The 15,047-nt window shown below is 44.0% G+C and overlaps 1 protein-coding gene across 1 annotated transcript; it reads right to left on the bottom strand.

Annotated features, from left to right (window-relative positions):
• Positions 1–1,590: 1,590 nt before the first annotated feature.
• PLEKHF2 (pleckstrin homology and FYVE domain containing 2) lies at positions 1,591–14,590 on the bottom strand. Its single transcript, XM_075828027.1, has 2 exons — positions 14,508–14,590; positions 1,591–4,579 (listed from the first exon to the last, which is right to left on the bottom strand). The coding sequence occupies exon 2, from the start codon at positions 4,563–4,565 to the stop codon at positions 3,822–3,824; it is 744 nt and encodes a 247-aa protein (XP_075684142.1). The 5' UTR covers positions 4,566–4,579; positions 14,508–14,590; the 3' UTR covers positions 1,591–3,821.
• Positions 14,591–15,047: the final 457 nt, after the last annotated feature.

Below are 15,047 nucleotides of genomic sequence, written 5' to 3' on the forward strand. Positions count from 1 at the left end.
AAAACGGACGTAAAAAACGCCGCGAAAAATGCGAGTTGGTAAAAAAACGTCTGAAAAGCAGGGTCTGTTTTCCCTTGAAAACAGCTCTGGATTTTCAGACGTTTTTGTTGACTACGTGTGAACATACCCTTAAGAGCTTCTGTTAAAGTTACTGCATTTGTAGAAATCTCGTCTAACGCATATTTTACCTCTGAACACCACGTAACATTTCCAAAAGTACTCACTTCTTGTATAACATCACTAGCACGGAGTTACAGCTTGTATTATAATCCAGAGCCGCATTCACAATTCTGAATGATTCAGAGCTGAAATCTTTCTTCGCTCCTTGTTGAATGAATATCTACACAGGTATTGCTGTGAAGATTTGCATTCTGGGAATTATTGTCTGCACCAGGCACTCTATCTGATGTAGGTTAAACAAAAAAAAAACAACCTACAGACTAACAAGAAGCTCAGCTAAGCGGTAACAGTCCGTGTGTCAACGGTTTCCAATGACAACCAGCAAAATTGTGAATGCAGCTCCGGTCTGTAATAGAAGCTCTAACTAAGGATCAATACAAGATGTAACGTAATGTACAAAGTAATTCAACAGTTCCTGTACGTTAAAACTAGATATGAACTAAACAGTGCTCAAAAGGTGAATATATAGTAAGTGCTTATCAGGTGGCAAGTATACAAAGAAGTTAAAAAGTAATTGGACTCCATATACAACCTGTAATAAAAACACGTAGAAACGATTAGTAAGGACTCTCGTCATCAAAACTGGAAGAAAAAGTGATGGGTAAAAAAAAAAACGAAAAAAAAAAACAACACACCAAGACCTGAGAGCGGCAGCAAAAGCAATACCCAACATACGTGGGATTTTGACAGCTTGCATAGTTGTCATATTACGGCAGCGTACATCGCCAATATCCCTTCATTTACTTTCCTTTGAACAGAGCTTCATGAATAAGGGTATATTCACACATGGCAGATTTGTTACAGAAATTTCAGAGACTGCCCCATTCACCTGACACTTGCAGAACTCAATGCACATACTGCAGAAATATCCCTATTCACGTGTGGAACAATTTGCAGTGGCAAAAATGATGGCAACAAACCTGCCGTGTATGAATATACTCTATAAAAAGCGCAGATAGGCAATTCAATAAATAAAAATGAGGGCTCATCTTTGGGCAAGCTGATAAACCCTGTGCTAGAGGCCAATCTTTGGACAATGTTAACGGCTTAAGGAGCAATCTTTAGGGCTTTGCCTGCGCTTAGCGACACTTGTAAGGCTGGGTTCACACGACCACATTAACGTCCGTAATGGACGGACGTATTTCGGCCGGCAGTCCCGGACCGAACTCGGTGCAGGGAGCCGGGCTCCTAGCATCATACTTATGTACGATCCTAGGAGTCCCTGCCTCTCCGTGGAACTACTGTCCCATACTGAAAACATGATTACAGTACGGGACAGTTGTCCTGCAGAGAGGCAGGGACTCCTAGCATCGTACATAAGTATGATGCTAGGAGCCCGGCTCCCTGCACCGAGTTCGGTCCGGGACTGCCGGCCAAAATACGTCCGTCCATTACGGACGTTAATGTGCTCGTGTGAACCCAGCCTTATAATGACGGCTTTCTAGGAAGAAGCCGTTAACCAGAGAAATCACAGTTTTAGGTATAACATGCCCGTCTTTGGTTTTACACATTTTCTGGATCACTATTAGTATACGGTGTAGGACAATACTAGGATTGGATAACAACGCTGAAAATGCAACTCTCCAATTACAGGGGCTATCAGATTAAAAAAACATGGCCGCTTTCTTCCAGAAACACTACTCTTTTGCATAGGCGGTGTCAGGAATTGCAGCTCAGCCCTATTCAACCACACAAAAGAGGTTTAAAAAGGAAACGGAAAACATTATGGAGGCCGATAAATCAAAGCTCAAGGTTCCTCCAATAAACCTTGTTCTCCTGTAGCCAAATTGGACAATAAACTGAGAATGTGCCCAAACGGGAGCGAGAACTCTTAACATATGGAACAAAACTTGTGAAAACAGGTTAGGCTCCGGTGTTGTACGGCTCCATAGACGGTAGTCTATAGGTGTGTAACAGAAACGTTTTATTTTTTTTCTGCTGTGGCTTGTATTGCGATACTCTTAGGTTATGTTCACATGGGGCGGATTTGCTGAAGAAAAATCTTCAGTGACTCCACAACGTACTTGCAGATTTAACCAGGGGTTTCACTTTCCTTTATCATGCCATGGGTAGAATAGAGCAAGCTGCCGATGTAAAAATCCATAGCAAAATCCACACCAACTTTTCTGGCGACATGTGGATTGGGTTTGGAGTTTTAAAAACCCCCATTTACTTGCATAGCACTGTGTGAACATAGTCCAAAGGGGGCCTAGTAAGACTTACCCCAATCTTTACTCAGGGACTGTTAAAGCTGGTCTGTGCTTATTTAGGACTCTTACATGTTTTGGTTTTTTTCTATGCATGAATTCCAGCATTTACGTTTTTATAGGTTTTTTTTTTACTATACAGTGAAGTTTATAGGAAAAATAAAACCTCCTAGTGTCTTGTCCTGGATTTTGGATAGAAACCTGCAACAATCAAAAACTCGATAGGGCAGACTTACTTCTGTATCTGTGAAAAAGGTGTCCAAAAAAAGCGCCAAATTTTGGCGCATTTCATTTAAGACCAATTCAAGAATAGACAAGTTTTAAATGTGTTCAAAAAAGGGGGCTGGTTTGGCAGGGAAGGGGCATGGCTTAATAAGGGGCCAAACGAAAACTAAGACAACCAAGAGTTAGTATAAGGAAATGTGCCAAATTTATCAGAATGTATGCGCCAATGGAAAAAATTTGGAGAATCTTATGCCTACCTGGTCACCAAAACTGTGGGTAAATGCAGCCTTTGGGCTTATTCAGACGAGCGTAACTCCGTTTTGCATCCTAGACTCACCCATTTAAGTCAATAGGGATGCAGAAACTGTGGAAAATACACGAACACCAACCTTGTGAGGTCCGTTTTGGGTTTTTTAACGGCTCTTTTGCTAGGAGACGCTGAAAAGAAAAAAAATTTGCAAAAAGAAGGGACCGTAGTAAAAGTTTGCGAAGAAAAAAACCCCCCAAAAACGGACATTCGGAAGGATATTAAAACAGATACACAGAATGCAAATAGACCTTCACGTGGTCAAAAATAACGGTTCGTGTTTGAGGACGCAAAACGGACACGCACATCTGAATAAGCCTCAACAGAGCCTAATTTGAGTATGCAGTTCTCTATGAACCCCGCCTGCCAGATGAGGCCATGTAAACAAACTGCTGCATCCTCAGCCATGATTCCGATAGGATGTGGGTCTAATGGCTCCTCATTTCAAGGTGTAATTCCCCTTTTACTGAACAAGGTGAGCAATAAAAAGTTAGATATGTTCTCAATTTCATCGCAGAAAGGCACATCACATCAATTCTTTGAATGTCCGTCCCCAATCCCCTCCTGGCTTGTATAAAAGATAACAAATAGGAATTTCAGAAAAAGCCTATTTTATAGACTGAAAATGTATATATATAAAAAACAAAAAACAAAAACACTCTGCAAACTATGGAGAAGAAAAAAAAAAAAAAGGATTATAAAGTTTTCCCTGAAAGAACCAAAACGATTGTTATATTAAAGGCACACGTAGGTAAATATTCTCAGGCAAAGGAGCATCACCGATTCTGGGGGTTCACATAGTTGTCAACTGCTAACCAGGTCAGATGCTCCCCAATAAAAGCAGCTAAATGTTATTTTCCTTCTCCCAAAACACAATCCTTCTGAGAGGCCACTCCGTTCGGTCAGTCACTGCTGTCATCGTCGTCATCATCAGACAGATGATTTACCATTTTGGGAGAACTGGGGAGAGAGTCTGATCGGCCAGGCTGACAGGGAAGCATCTCTCCACTGGACAGACATTCATAGCAGAAATCACATACCCGCACAGCCTTAGAAGACTGGTTCGGCAAAAGAAACTTCTTCTCTGAACAGGGTCCACATACAACAAATCCACATTTCCGGCAGTGGTGCCTTCGGTTAACGGGGGTGAACTTGACTTTCTTGCAGCGCATACAGGCGTGCGCTTCAGAATCGGGGATCCAGACCGCTGCATGTTCATTAGTTGGGGTCTTCCCACTTTTTGAAATTAAATCGTACACGCACTTATTGATATGATTCATCCATTCGGATTTTTCGGTCGCTGTGGCTGCATACACTGCAAATGATTTTGTGGGGGTTTTGATGAGCCATCCATTCCGCAGATCTCCCTCATCCTCGATGGAGTCAATGGTGACATTCTCTAAAGGGATTATGTGCTGTTTGTTGTACTTCTTTTTCTGAATAACAATATTTCCATATACTAGAATGTCATTGAACAGGAAAAACTGCCTTGCTTTTGGTTTCTTTCTGCAGAGCTTGGTTAGGACACCTTCACCGATAAGAACCCTGCCCTCGATCGCCAGGGGCTGACCGGCGGTTCCAAAGCAGTTTTCCACCACATTTATACGTCTTGCATTAGCTTCACTGTTTGCTAGACGATCCACCATCTTCTTTTGCAGATCTAAATTGATAGAGAAATCGGTGAGTTTTCACAATATGTCAATTCTTCAACCTAACAGACCATACTATCGGTGATCCCTTAAAAAGGTCTCCTCTGGCCCCTGCTGCCCCATTTATGGGGGCACATAAAGAACGTGGATACGAGCAATGGTGACCAATGTTATCTCGGGGTACAGTGGACAAAACTTTGAAACCATACCCACATTTTTTCAGACGTATTTGTATGAACCCCATATTTTTCTACATATAAAAAAAAACGTAAATACATTTAAAAAATATGTTCCAATAGATCATACGCATAATTTTATAACGCCATTAGATTTGCAAAGTATCACAATAATTTCCTGTAAGACACCGCAATCATACTGGTCTGTTTCTGTTCCCTGACAACAGATAGCAAGGAAAAAAAGCGTACGTTCAGCAATATAGGAAAGGTAAAGAAAACGTCAGGCATCTCAGGGTAACATATAACGTAGGGGCGACATATAACGTAGGGGCGACATATAACGTAGGGGCGACATATAACGTAGGGGCGACATATAACGTAGGGGCGACATATAACGTAGGGGCGACATATAACGTAGGGGCGACATATAACGTAGGGGCGACATATAACGTAGGGGCGACATATAACGTAGGGGCGACATATAACGTAGGGGCGACATATAACGTAGGGGCGACATATAACGTAGGGGCGACATATAACGTAGGGGCGACATATAACGTAGGGGCGACATATAACGTAGGGGCGACATATAACGTAGGGGCGACATATAACGTAGGGGCGACATATAACGTAGGGGCGACATATAACGTAGGGGCGACATATAACGTAGGGGCGACATATAACGTAGGGTAACATAACGTAGGGTAACATATAACGTAGGGTAACATATAACGTAGGGTAGCATATAACGTAGGGTAGCATATAACGTAGGGTAGCATATAACGTAGGGTAGCATATAACGTAGGGTAACATAACGTAGGGTAACATAACGTAGGGTAACATAACGTAGGGTAACATAACGTAGGGTAACATATAACGTAGGGTAACATATAACGTAGGGTAACATATAACGTAGGGTAACATATAACGTAGGGTAACATATAACGTAGGGTAACATATAACGTAGGGTAACATATAACGTAGGGTAACATATAACGTAGGGTAACATATAACGTAGGGTAACATATAACGTAGGGTAACATATAACGTAGGGTAACATATAACGTAGGGTAACATATAACGTAGGGTAACATATAACGTAGGGTAACATATAACGTAGGGTAACATATAACGTAGGGTAACATATAACGTAGGGTAACATATAACGTAGGGTAACATATAACGTAGGGTAACATATAACGTAGGGTAACATATAACGTAGGGTAACATATAACGTAGGGTAACATATAACGTAGGGTAACATATAACGTAGGGTAACATATAACGTAGGGTAACATATAACGTAGGGTAACATATAACGTAGGGTAACATATAACGTAGGGTAACATATAACGTAGGGTAACATATAACGTAGGGTAACATATAACGTAGGGTAACATATAACGTAGGGTAACATATAACGTAGGGTAACATATAACGTAGGGTAACATATAACGTAGGGTAACATATAACGTAGGGTAACATATAACGTAGGGTAACATATAACGTAGGGTAACATATAACGTAGGGTAACATATAACGTAGGGTAACATATAACGTAGGGTAACATATAACGTAGGGTAACATATAACGTAGGGTAACATATAACGTAGGGTAACATATAACGTAGGGTAACATATAACGTAGGGTAACATATAACGTAGGGTAACATATAACGTAGGGTAACATATAACGTAGGTTACTACTAGTTAGAACAGATAAGGCAATAACAATGTTTGGCAAACCCCATACATTGCAGCTCCACGTTCTACATTCTCACATTATCCGTCATCAAAAAAAAGACGTAGCTCTACTGTACTGAACCGTGCATGCTTCTAACATCTGCGTCAGGGCTCCGTTCATGGGTTTCGTCTGAGATTTTCGTCAGAGGAAGCCATGAACGGAAGCCAAACTAAAACCATAGGTTTCCTTTTGCATCACCATTGATTTCAATGGTGATGGAAGCAGTGCAAATTGTTTCCGTTTGTCACCGTTGTGTAAGGGTTCCGTCATTTTGACGGAATACCGTAATCGACTGCGCTATTCATTCCGTCAAAACAACTAAACCCTTACACAACGGTGACAAACGGAAGCCATTAGCAAAGAATCTGTCACCATTCAGATAAATTGGAATGGAAACGGAAGCCAAGGTTTCCGTTTTCCTTTCTGTTGCGGGGTTCCCCCGACGGAAAGCTCCACAGGAACTCAACGGAAAGAAACGCTGATGTGAACACAGCCTAAGAAAAGGTGCTCAGAAATTGTTATTTCAAGGGGAATACAAAATTTTACTAAAACGGACATCAGTAGGGCTATCAGGTCTTCTAAAACAAATCATGATCATCAGCCCTGTCACCAACTCATACTGCCTTCAGATAGGGCAGCATTAATATAGTGAAAGGTTTAAGTCCCTCCACTTAATACAAAAGAAGACAATACCTTTACACCAACCAGGTTATAAAAATGATAAAGTATACGGGTGACAGCTCAGATCAAACCTCCCGTGTGAAGATACGAAAGGTCGAATTAAAGAGTTTGATTTCAGATTCGTTTCTAGACAAGTTTATCCAGTTTAGGACTTGCAAAATACCCTGCCATGGTTCATCAAATCACACGAGCAACATTTCTTCTAAGAAAAGGAAGAGGAAAGAAGAAATAAAAAACAAGAACAAAACTGAAAGATCACTATGAAGTGGTTAACAGTCCCACCAATCGTATCTGATCGGGGGAGGGGCATATAGCTGAGATACCGGGGGACACGTATCGGCATTACACAGGGCACGCACCTCCCTCACATGTCACGGGATGCAGCAGTGACAGATGGAGGAGCGCGGCCTGACATGCTGGAGGCCGAGTAATCATTTACCAGACATGACCCTTATAAGCTCATCTATAAAACACTATTAGGTTTTCTCAAAGGCAAAAACAGCCGTGCAGCAATAAAAGTGACATTACCAGCCTGACATGACACGCCAGCTCCTGTAAGGAGTACAGATGAGGCTTCATGTCAATAGTTTACAAGATACAATACAGACGGGGGGGGGATTGGAATTGATTCACTTAGTATTTCCTTAAAAGCTATGTACACCTTTGAAGTTTATGTAAATAAAAAGGTCTGTTTAGTGCAACTTTCTAATTGCTTTTTATTAAAAAATATTTTTACTTTTTGAGATACAGCAGCTTTGTATCCTGTATACGGTTGCACGATGCATCGAAACTTCGATACCGGGCACCCTCAAAACGGTTTAATACCATTAATTCATTTATTTCGATACTAAACTGCGCGGTCGCACCGCTAAGTATAGTAACGCATGAATGTTGTTATAGCGGGGCTGCGGCTGTGTAATACAGCCATTGACTTGCTCCTGACTAGTGTGCGCGCGCGGTCAGAATGAGGTAATGCAGCCGATGCTGCACTAATGATTGCCGACACCAAAGACAGAAAAGGGCGTGCGCACTGCAAAACACCCCCATGTTCTGTCTTCAGTGCCTGCCGCTCATTAATGCAGCGCTGGCCGCATCACCTCATACTGACCGCGCGCGCACACACACACACACACACGTCAGGAGTGGGGCAATGGCTGTATTACACAGCCGCAGCATCGCTCTAACGGCAGAGATCAGAGAAACCTCATCTAAGCCACTATTCTCTTGAATACTGCGATCAAAGCTGACCGTAACATTCAAGGGGTAAATGAGAAGGGGGAACGCCCTTTGGATCGCGTCACAGGGAATCCCAGTGACGCGATCGACGGACATACCATATATGGACAGACATCCCAGGGTCCATTGAAGGACCCCAGTGCGGTCTGACCATATTTCCTGTTAGGGTATACTTAGGTATGTCCTAACACCTGCCTGTGTACTATGAGTACACAGGCTGATGTACTGTAATATAGATCTATACCAGTACATAAAAGTAAAAAAAAAATAATAAAGTAATGTAAAACCCAAATATTTTTTTTTTTTTACAATAAAAGTTCAAATAAGTCTCAATACATAAAATACACACATTCGGTACCGTCGCGAACGTAACAAACTTTATAGCGTAATTTATGAGGTGTACGCTGCTATAAAATAAAATCTGCTTTCTTTCACTTAGGCCTTATTCACACGAACGTGTTATACGTCCGTGTCACACGGACCTATGTTAATGAATGGGGCCGTTCAGACGGTCAGTGGATTTCACGCAGCGTGTGTGCGCTGCGTGAAACTCAGGACATGTCCTGTATTTGCCAGTGTTTCGCACTGCACGCACCCATTGAAGTCAATGGGTGCGTGCAAATCTCGCTCGGCACTCGGAGGCAGTTCCGGGTGCCGCGCGTGATTCGCGCAACAGCAGTAAAAACTATGAATGAAAACAGAAAAGCACCACGTGCTACAAACATACAGAGTGTCATAATGATGGCGGCTGCGCGAAAATCACGCAGCCGCGCACCATATGCTAATGACACAGGGACCTTTTGCGCGCGCATAACGGACACGTCCGTGTGAATACGGCCTTAATGTGTGGCGTTATGAATTTTGAACCTCCATGTGCCTCACATTAATAGTAATTAACCCAATCACGTACCTGACACATTAACCCAATGTTGTCCATTATGACTGAGGAACACGATGGGGTTAATTACTATTAATGTGAGGCACATGGAGGTTCAAAAATTATCATCACACCATGCACCTCATCAGAAAATGGAAGAACTTTTTTTAAATTTTTTATTATTGTTGGCAAAGAATAGTTAGGTATAGAGCATCACAATACAACACAAAGCATCGGTATCGTGACAAGCCTAATCCTGTGTACAGAGCAGCTGTATCTAGCTCTGAAACCTGTATCCATCAGGTCAGCGGGACCGACAGGTTTAGGAACGCAGCAAAACAGTAGCAGCAAAGCGGGTGAGAAGTTTCGCTGCGTAAAATTTCCGACCAGAAATTGACCTGCGGTGCATATTTTTCGTACTGCAGCCTGTCAACTCCACCGTCTCCCAGCATTGAGAAAAACGCACCAAAATACACACCATTTTTCTGCAGTAAAAAAAAAACAGCACAGGAAATGGTGCGTCTTTTCTGCAGCGGAACGTCTGCTAGTTTCTGTGGAATTGCTACAGAAATTTTCTGCAGCATTTCCGTTACGTGTGGATAAGCCCTAAGAGATGAATACTACTGTATGTATGTTCAAGTCTTAATTTTATATACTTTTAAAAAAAAAATAAAAAAAAAATTTGAATCCCGCTACAGCGTACAGGACTGTGCAAGACTAAACTGAAGACTAAATAAAATTGCATTGAAATGTGGGTTCAAACATGTCTAGTATATAGCCCACACCTGGTGTGAACAGAGCTTTATTTCTCACTGGGGCTTGTGGAGGTTTTGTGTGCTCGATCCCAGGAAAGTTGGAGTGGACTGCAGTTTATCGCAGCCGTCTTATCACAGGCTGGATGTACCACTTGGTTCAATGCCAGGAGTGGAACGAGAAGTCATTCTTAGGGCTTATTTAGACGAACGTGTAATACGTCCGTGCAACGTGCGTGATATTCACGCGCCTTGCACGGACCTATATTAGTCTATGGGGCACTGCAGACTGTCCATGCGCGTGTCCACTGTGTAAAACGCACGACATGTCCTATATTTCTGCGCTGTTCGCGCATCACGAACCCATTGAAGTCAATGGGTGTGTGAAAATCACGCGCAGCACACGGAAGCACTTCCGTGGGACACGCGTGATTCGCGCAACAGCAGTAAGAATGAAAACAGAAAAGCACCACGTGTCAATGATGTCACACAGCCGCGCATCCTATGTGATGACACACGGAGCTGTTAAGTGCCTTTTGCGCGCACAAAACACTGTTTTTGCGTGCGCAAAACGCACACGCTCGTGTAAATCCAGCCTTAGGCCTCATGCACACGACCGTATTTTTTCCCACCCGTAAATACTGGCGTAAATACGGGTTCGGTGTCACACGTATTCCACCCGTTTTGCACCAGTATTTACGAACCCGTGCTCGTAAATATGGGTCCGGTGTCACACGTATTCCACCCGTATTTACGAGCACGTTTTTGGCGGCAAAATAGCACTGCACTAATCGGCAGCCCCTTCTCTCTATCAGTGCAGGATAGAGAGAAGGGACAGCCTTTTCTGTAATAAAAGTTAAAGAAATTCATACTTACCCGGCCGTTGTCTTGGTGACGCGTCCCTCTCTTCACATCCAGCCCGACATCCCTGGATGACGCGGCAGTCCATGTGACCGCTGCAGCCTGTGATTGACCTGTGATTGGCTGCAGCGGTCACATGGCCTGAAACGTCATCCAGGACGTCGGGCCGGATGTCGAGAGAGACGCGTCACCAAGGCAACGGGCGGGAGACCGGACTGGAGGAAGCAGGAAGTTGTCGGTAAGTATGAACGTCTTTTATTTTTATTTTTTACAGGTTTATACTGATCGGTAGTCACTGTCCAGGGTGCTGAAAGAGTTACTGCCGATCAGTTAACTCTTTCAGCTCCCTGGACAGTGACTATTTACTGACGTCGCTTAGCAACGCTGCCGTAATGACGGGTGCACACACACGTAGTCACCCGTAATTACGGGAGCCCCATAGACTTCTATGGACTGTCCGTGCCGTTATTACGGCCTGAAATAGGACATGTTCTATCTTTTTCAACGGCACGGGCACCTTCCCGTGAGAAAACGGGAAGGTACCCGTGGCCAATAGAAGTCTATGAGCCCGTTATTAGGGGTCGTAATCACGACCCGTAATAACGGGAGTTTTTACGGTCGTGTGCATGAGGCCTTAGGCTGGGTTCATACTGCCTATTTTCTGACGTAATTCTGGCTTTTCATGCCTCGAATTACGCCTGAAAAGACGGCTCCATTACGTCTGCAAACATCAGCCCATTGCTTGCAATGGGTTTTACGATGTTCTGTTCAGACGAGGTGTCATTTTGCGCGTTGCTGTCAAAAGACGGCGCGTAAAAATACGCCTGCGTCAAAGTGCAGGACACTTCTTGGGACGTTTTTTGGAGCAGTTTTTCATTGACTCCATTAAAAAACAGCTCCAATAACATCCGTAAAAGACGCTGCGAAAAACGCGATTACTTGCAAAAACGTCTGAAATATTCACACGTATTTTGCTACTGCGTGTGAACATATACTTAAAGGGATTGCCTGGTTTCGGCAAATTATACAAAAAAACAAAACATTATCAGTTTTCCAATATACTTTCTGTATTCCTCAAGGTTTTCAAGACCTCTGCTTATTGTTATGCAGTAAGAACACCCGTTGTTTACTTCCTGTGGATAAAATTCTGTCCATGGTCATGTGATGGACACCGGTGCACAGCTCGTTACAGTATGTATCAGAGCTGTGTCTTATTTCAAGCCGTGTACCGGTGTCCATCACATGACCATGGACAGATTATTATCTACTGGAACTAGACAATAAGGGTATGTTCACACGGCCTATTTTCAGCCGTTTATCTGGCCGTAAACGCTCTAAAAAAACGGCTGAAAATACGGCGGGCTGAACACCTCCAAATATCTGCCCATTGATTTCAATGGGAAAAAAAACGGCATTCCGTTACCACAGGGAGTTTATTACATGGCCGTTTTTAAAAACAGTGCGTAAAAAAAAAAAAAAACTCTCCATAAAAAAAGTGCATGTCACTTCTTGAGCCGTTTTTGATTGGGTCAATAGAAAAACCGCGCCAAAAACAACGCATCAAAAAACGCTTGATGCATAAGACGGCTGTAAATCAGAGGTGGTTTTCTCTTGAGAACAGGTCCATATTTTACAGCATTTTTTTGTTAACCGTGTGAATGTTCCTACTAAATAACAGCAAACAGAGATCTTGAAAACCTTGAGGAATTAATACAGAAAGTATATTGAAAAATTGTATAGCTTTTTTTAAATTATACGAAGAATAACAATAATTGGCTGAAACTGGACAAACCCTTTAAAGGGATTGTCTCATGACAGACATTTCTGATAGACGTGGGACCTGCATCTTTCTCCCAAACGTTGGTCCCCCGACCCCACCTGGCGAGGCAGCCGCTACCTGCCACATAAAGGTGGAGAATCACACTGTCTCCGTAGAAGAGAATGGGAGTTAGAGAAACAGCACAGCTCAGTGTTCGGGAAATTGGTGCAGACCCCAGAGGCGGTACCCGCTTCTATCCCGTGGATATGCCATAAATGTCTGTCATCAGGAGACTCATCAAAATCTATACTTTTCCTTCCATTTGGATCCACTCCTGACCGATTAAAAAAAACACACGTGTAATATTTCAGGACAACAACCTTCTAATATGTGCCCAGACCCTGCAGCATGCCACGGAACGTGCCACATAATTACTGCACAGCAGCACTGCCCTACAGATCGTCCACACTGCTGTGCCCAGGAAGAACAGTAGGTCAAATACTGAAACGCCCGCACCGTAGAATGAACTATAGAATTGTGCCAGCCATATCCCAATGCCCTTATGCACGCGATGCCCCAAACTGGCATATAGAGAATCAATGTATTATTGTCCCGCTCCAATATAACAGAGGAAACACGTGGTTACAGGATCTCCCCTCATCAGGGGGGACTTCTTCATATGGAGCAGCGTATACCTGTGCGCCAGTCTCTTCTAGTGCGGCGTGCACCCGATCCATTGAGGAGACACCCGCTGTGGATGAAGCTGCCACCCTGTGAAGAACGCCAGATCTGACCGGAGGTTTTCCTGCTCTTGTCTTTGATACATGAGTCGCGCTCAGGCTCATATATTTTGGAAAAAGTTTCGCAGTGGCTTCCAAAATATGGCGCTTGACACGAATGCCATGTTTACCGTATGTCAGAAAAGTGACGTAAAAGGTGTTAAGAAATCTTCCCCATTTGCTTTTGAAAATACGTTGAATTCGCCAGGTCTGAGATTTACGATCGCTAAACTGGGACACCTACAACTTTTTTCCCCCAAAACAATATTTTTTTTTCATTAACAGTATCAGTGTGTTTTGTGCAACTTTCTAATTTTTATTAAAAGTTATTTTAACTTTTTGAGCTATAGATGCTTTGTATCCTGTATACAGAGCAGCAGCTGTATCTTGCCCTAAAACCCATATCCGTCAGGTCAATGCCAGCGACGGGTTCAGTGACAGCGGGATCCACCCGTTATCGATCTCATCTAAGTTATTAAATAATTCCGCTACGTGTAGACGAGCCCTACAGACTACACATCAGATGTGTGACCCCCCAATCACAATCAGGACTTGCCCGTGGCCTTGTGGATGGCAGGACCACAACACGTGATGGCACCGTCACATCTGCCCCTTCATCTCTATTGCAGTATGCCAGTAGTGCCCACCATGAGATGTCGCTACAGACGAGGTCTGTCAGGACGCTGGTGGGCATGCTCGTCTCATGGAGCGTGCCCACTGAAGAAGATACAGTCAATCGGACACGATTTCTTTGTGCCACAGATGTGAATATTATAACCGATTACAGAAGGACTCCCTGCATGGACTCACAGGGAACTAGTAACGCGTTACACACACGGCTTTCTGATGTAGATAGTGCATGACTTGTATCGCACGATAAGGATACGACAGACATCGCACGAGCCTCCCTGGTGGGGGCTTTATAACAGAACTGTCACTTATAAACACTGGAGAAGACAAGACCTCAACATGGCCGCTGCGGGGTCAGCAAGAAAAAGTTTTCCCCGCCGTCCTGAGATGGCCGAGGAGTCGGGACCGGAGCGGGAGCCTCTTCCTGCCTATCCCCAGAACTTACCAGGGAATGCCGCGGGTGTAACCAGACACAGGAGACCGTCCCGTCTCCACCCGTCCTGCACACGACGCGCTCCGGGATACAGCGTGTATACGGGGCCGCCTCTCCTGCACCGATCACCGCTGATAAATACACGGCAGGCGAGGGACTCCCGGGAGCGGCCACTCCTCTCGTCACATGCGTGCACGCCCCGCCCTCCTTGCTTGGGGCACAGCGGGAAGAGCCGCGTCGCGGCCGCCCGGACTTGTGGTGAAATAATAATCTCCTCAGTGATGGAAGTTACCGCGCAGCTGCGGAGTCCGGGCCCGTCCTGTCGCCTCGGCCATTTTGTTACGTCCTAGGGTGCCAGGAGTTTGGGGACTGTGTGGTCAGGGGATAGTTGTGGTGGTGGAGGAGGAGGGCGCTGTTATGTGGTGAGGTAATAACGTCTGACGAGGCGGCGCCATCTTGAGGGGCGGCGCATAGACAAGGCGGCTTGGGGTGTAAGGGCTTGTTCACACGTTGTTTTTTTGCAGGAGGAAAATTCTGGATTTTGAGGCAGAT

This window comes from Rhinoderma darwinii, chromosome 5 (genome assembly GCF_050947455.1).
Source record: "Rhinoderma darwinii isolate aRhiDar2 chromosome 5, aRhiDar2.hap1, whole genome shotgun sequence".
In the NCBI taxonomy this organism is placed as follows: Eukaryota; Metazoa; Chordata; class Amphibia; order Anura; family Rhinodermatidae; genus Rhinoderma; species Rhinoderma darwinii.

Coding starts and splice junctions, on each gene's coding strand:
- PLEKHF2 (XM_075828027.1), bottom strand. CDS start 4,565: ATGGTGGATCGTCTAGCAAACAGTGAAGCTAATGCAAGACGTATAAAT.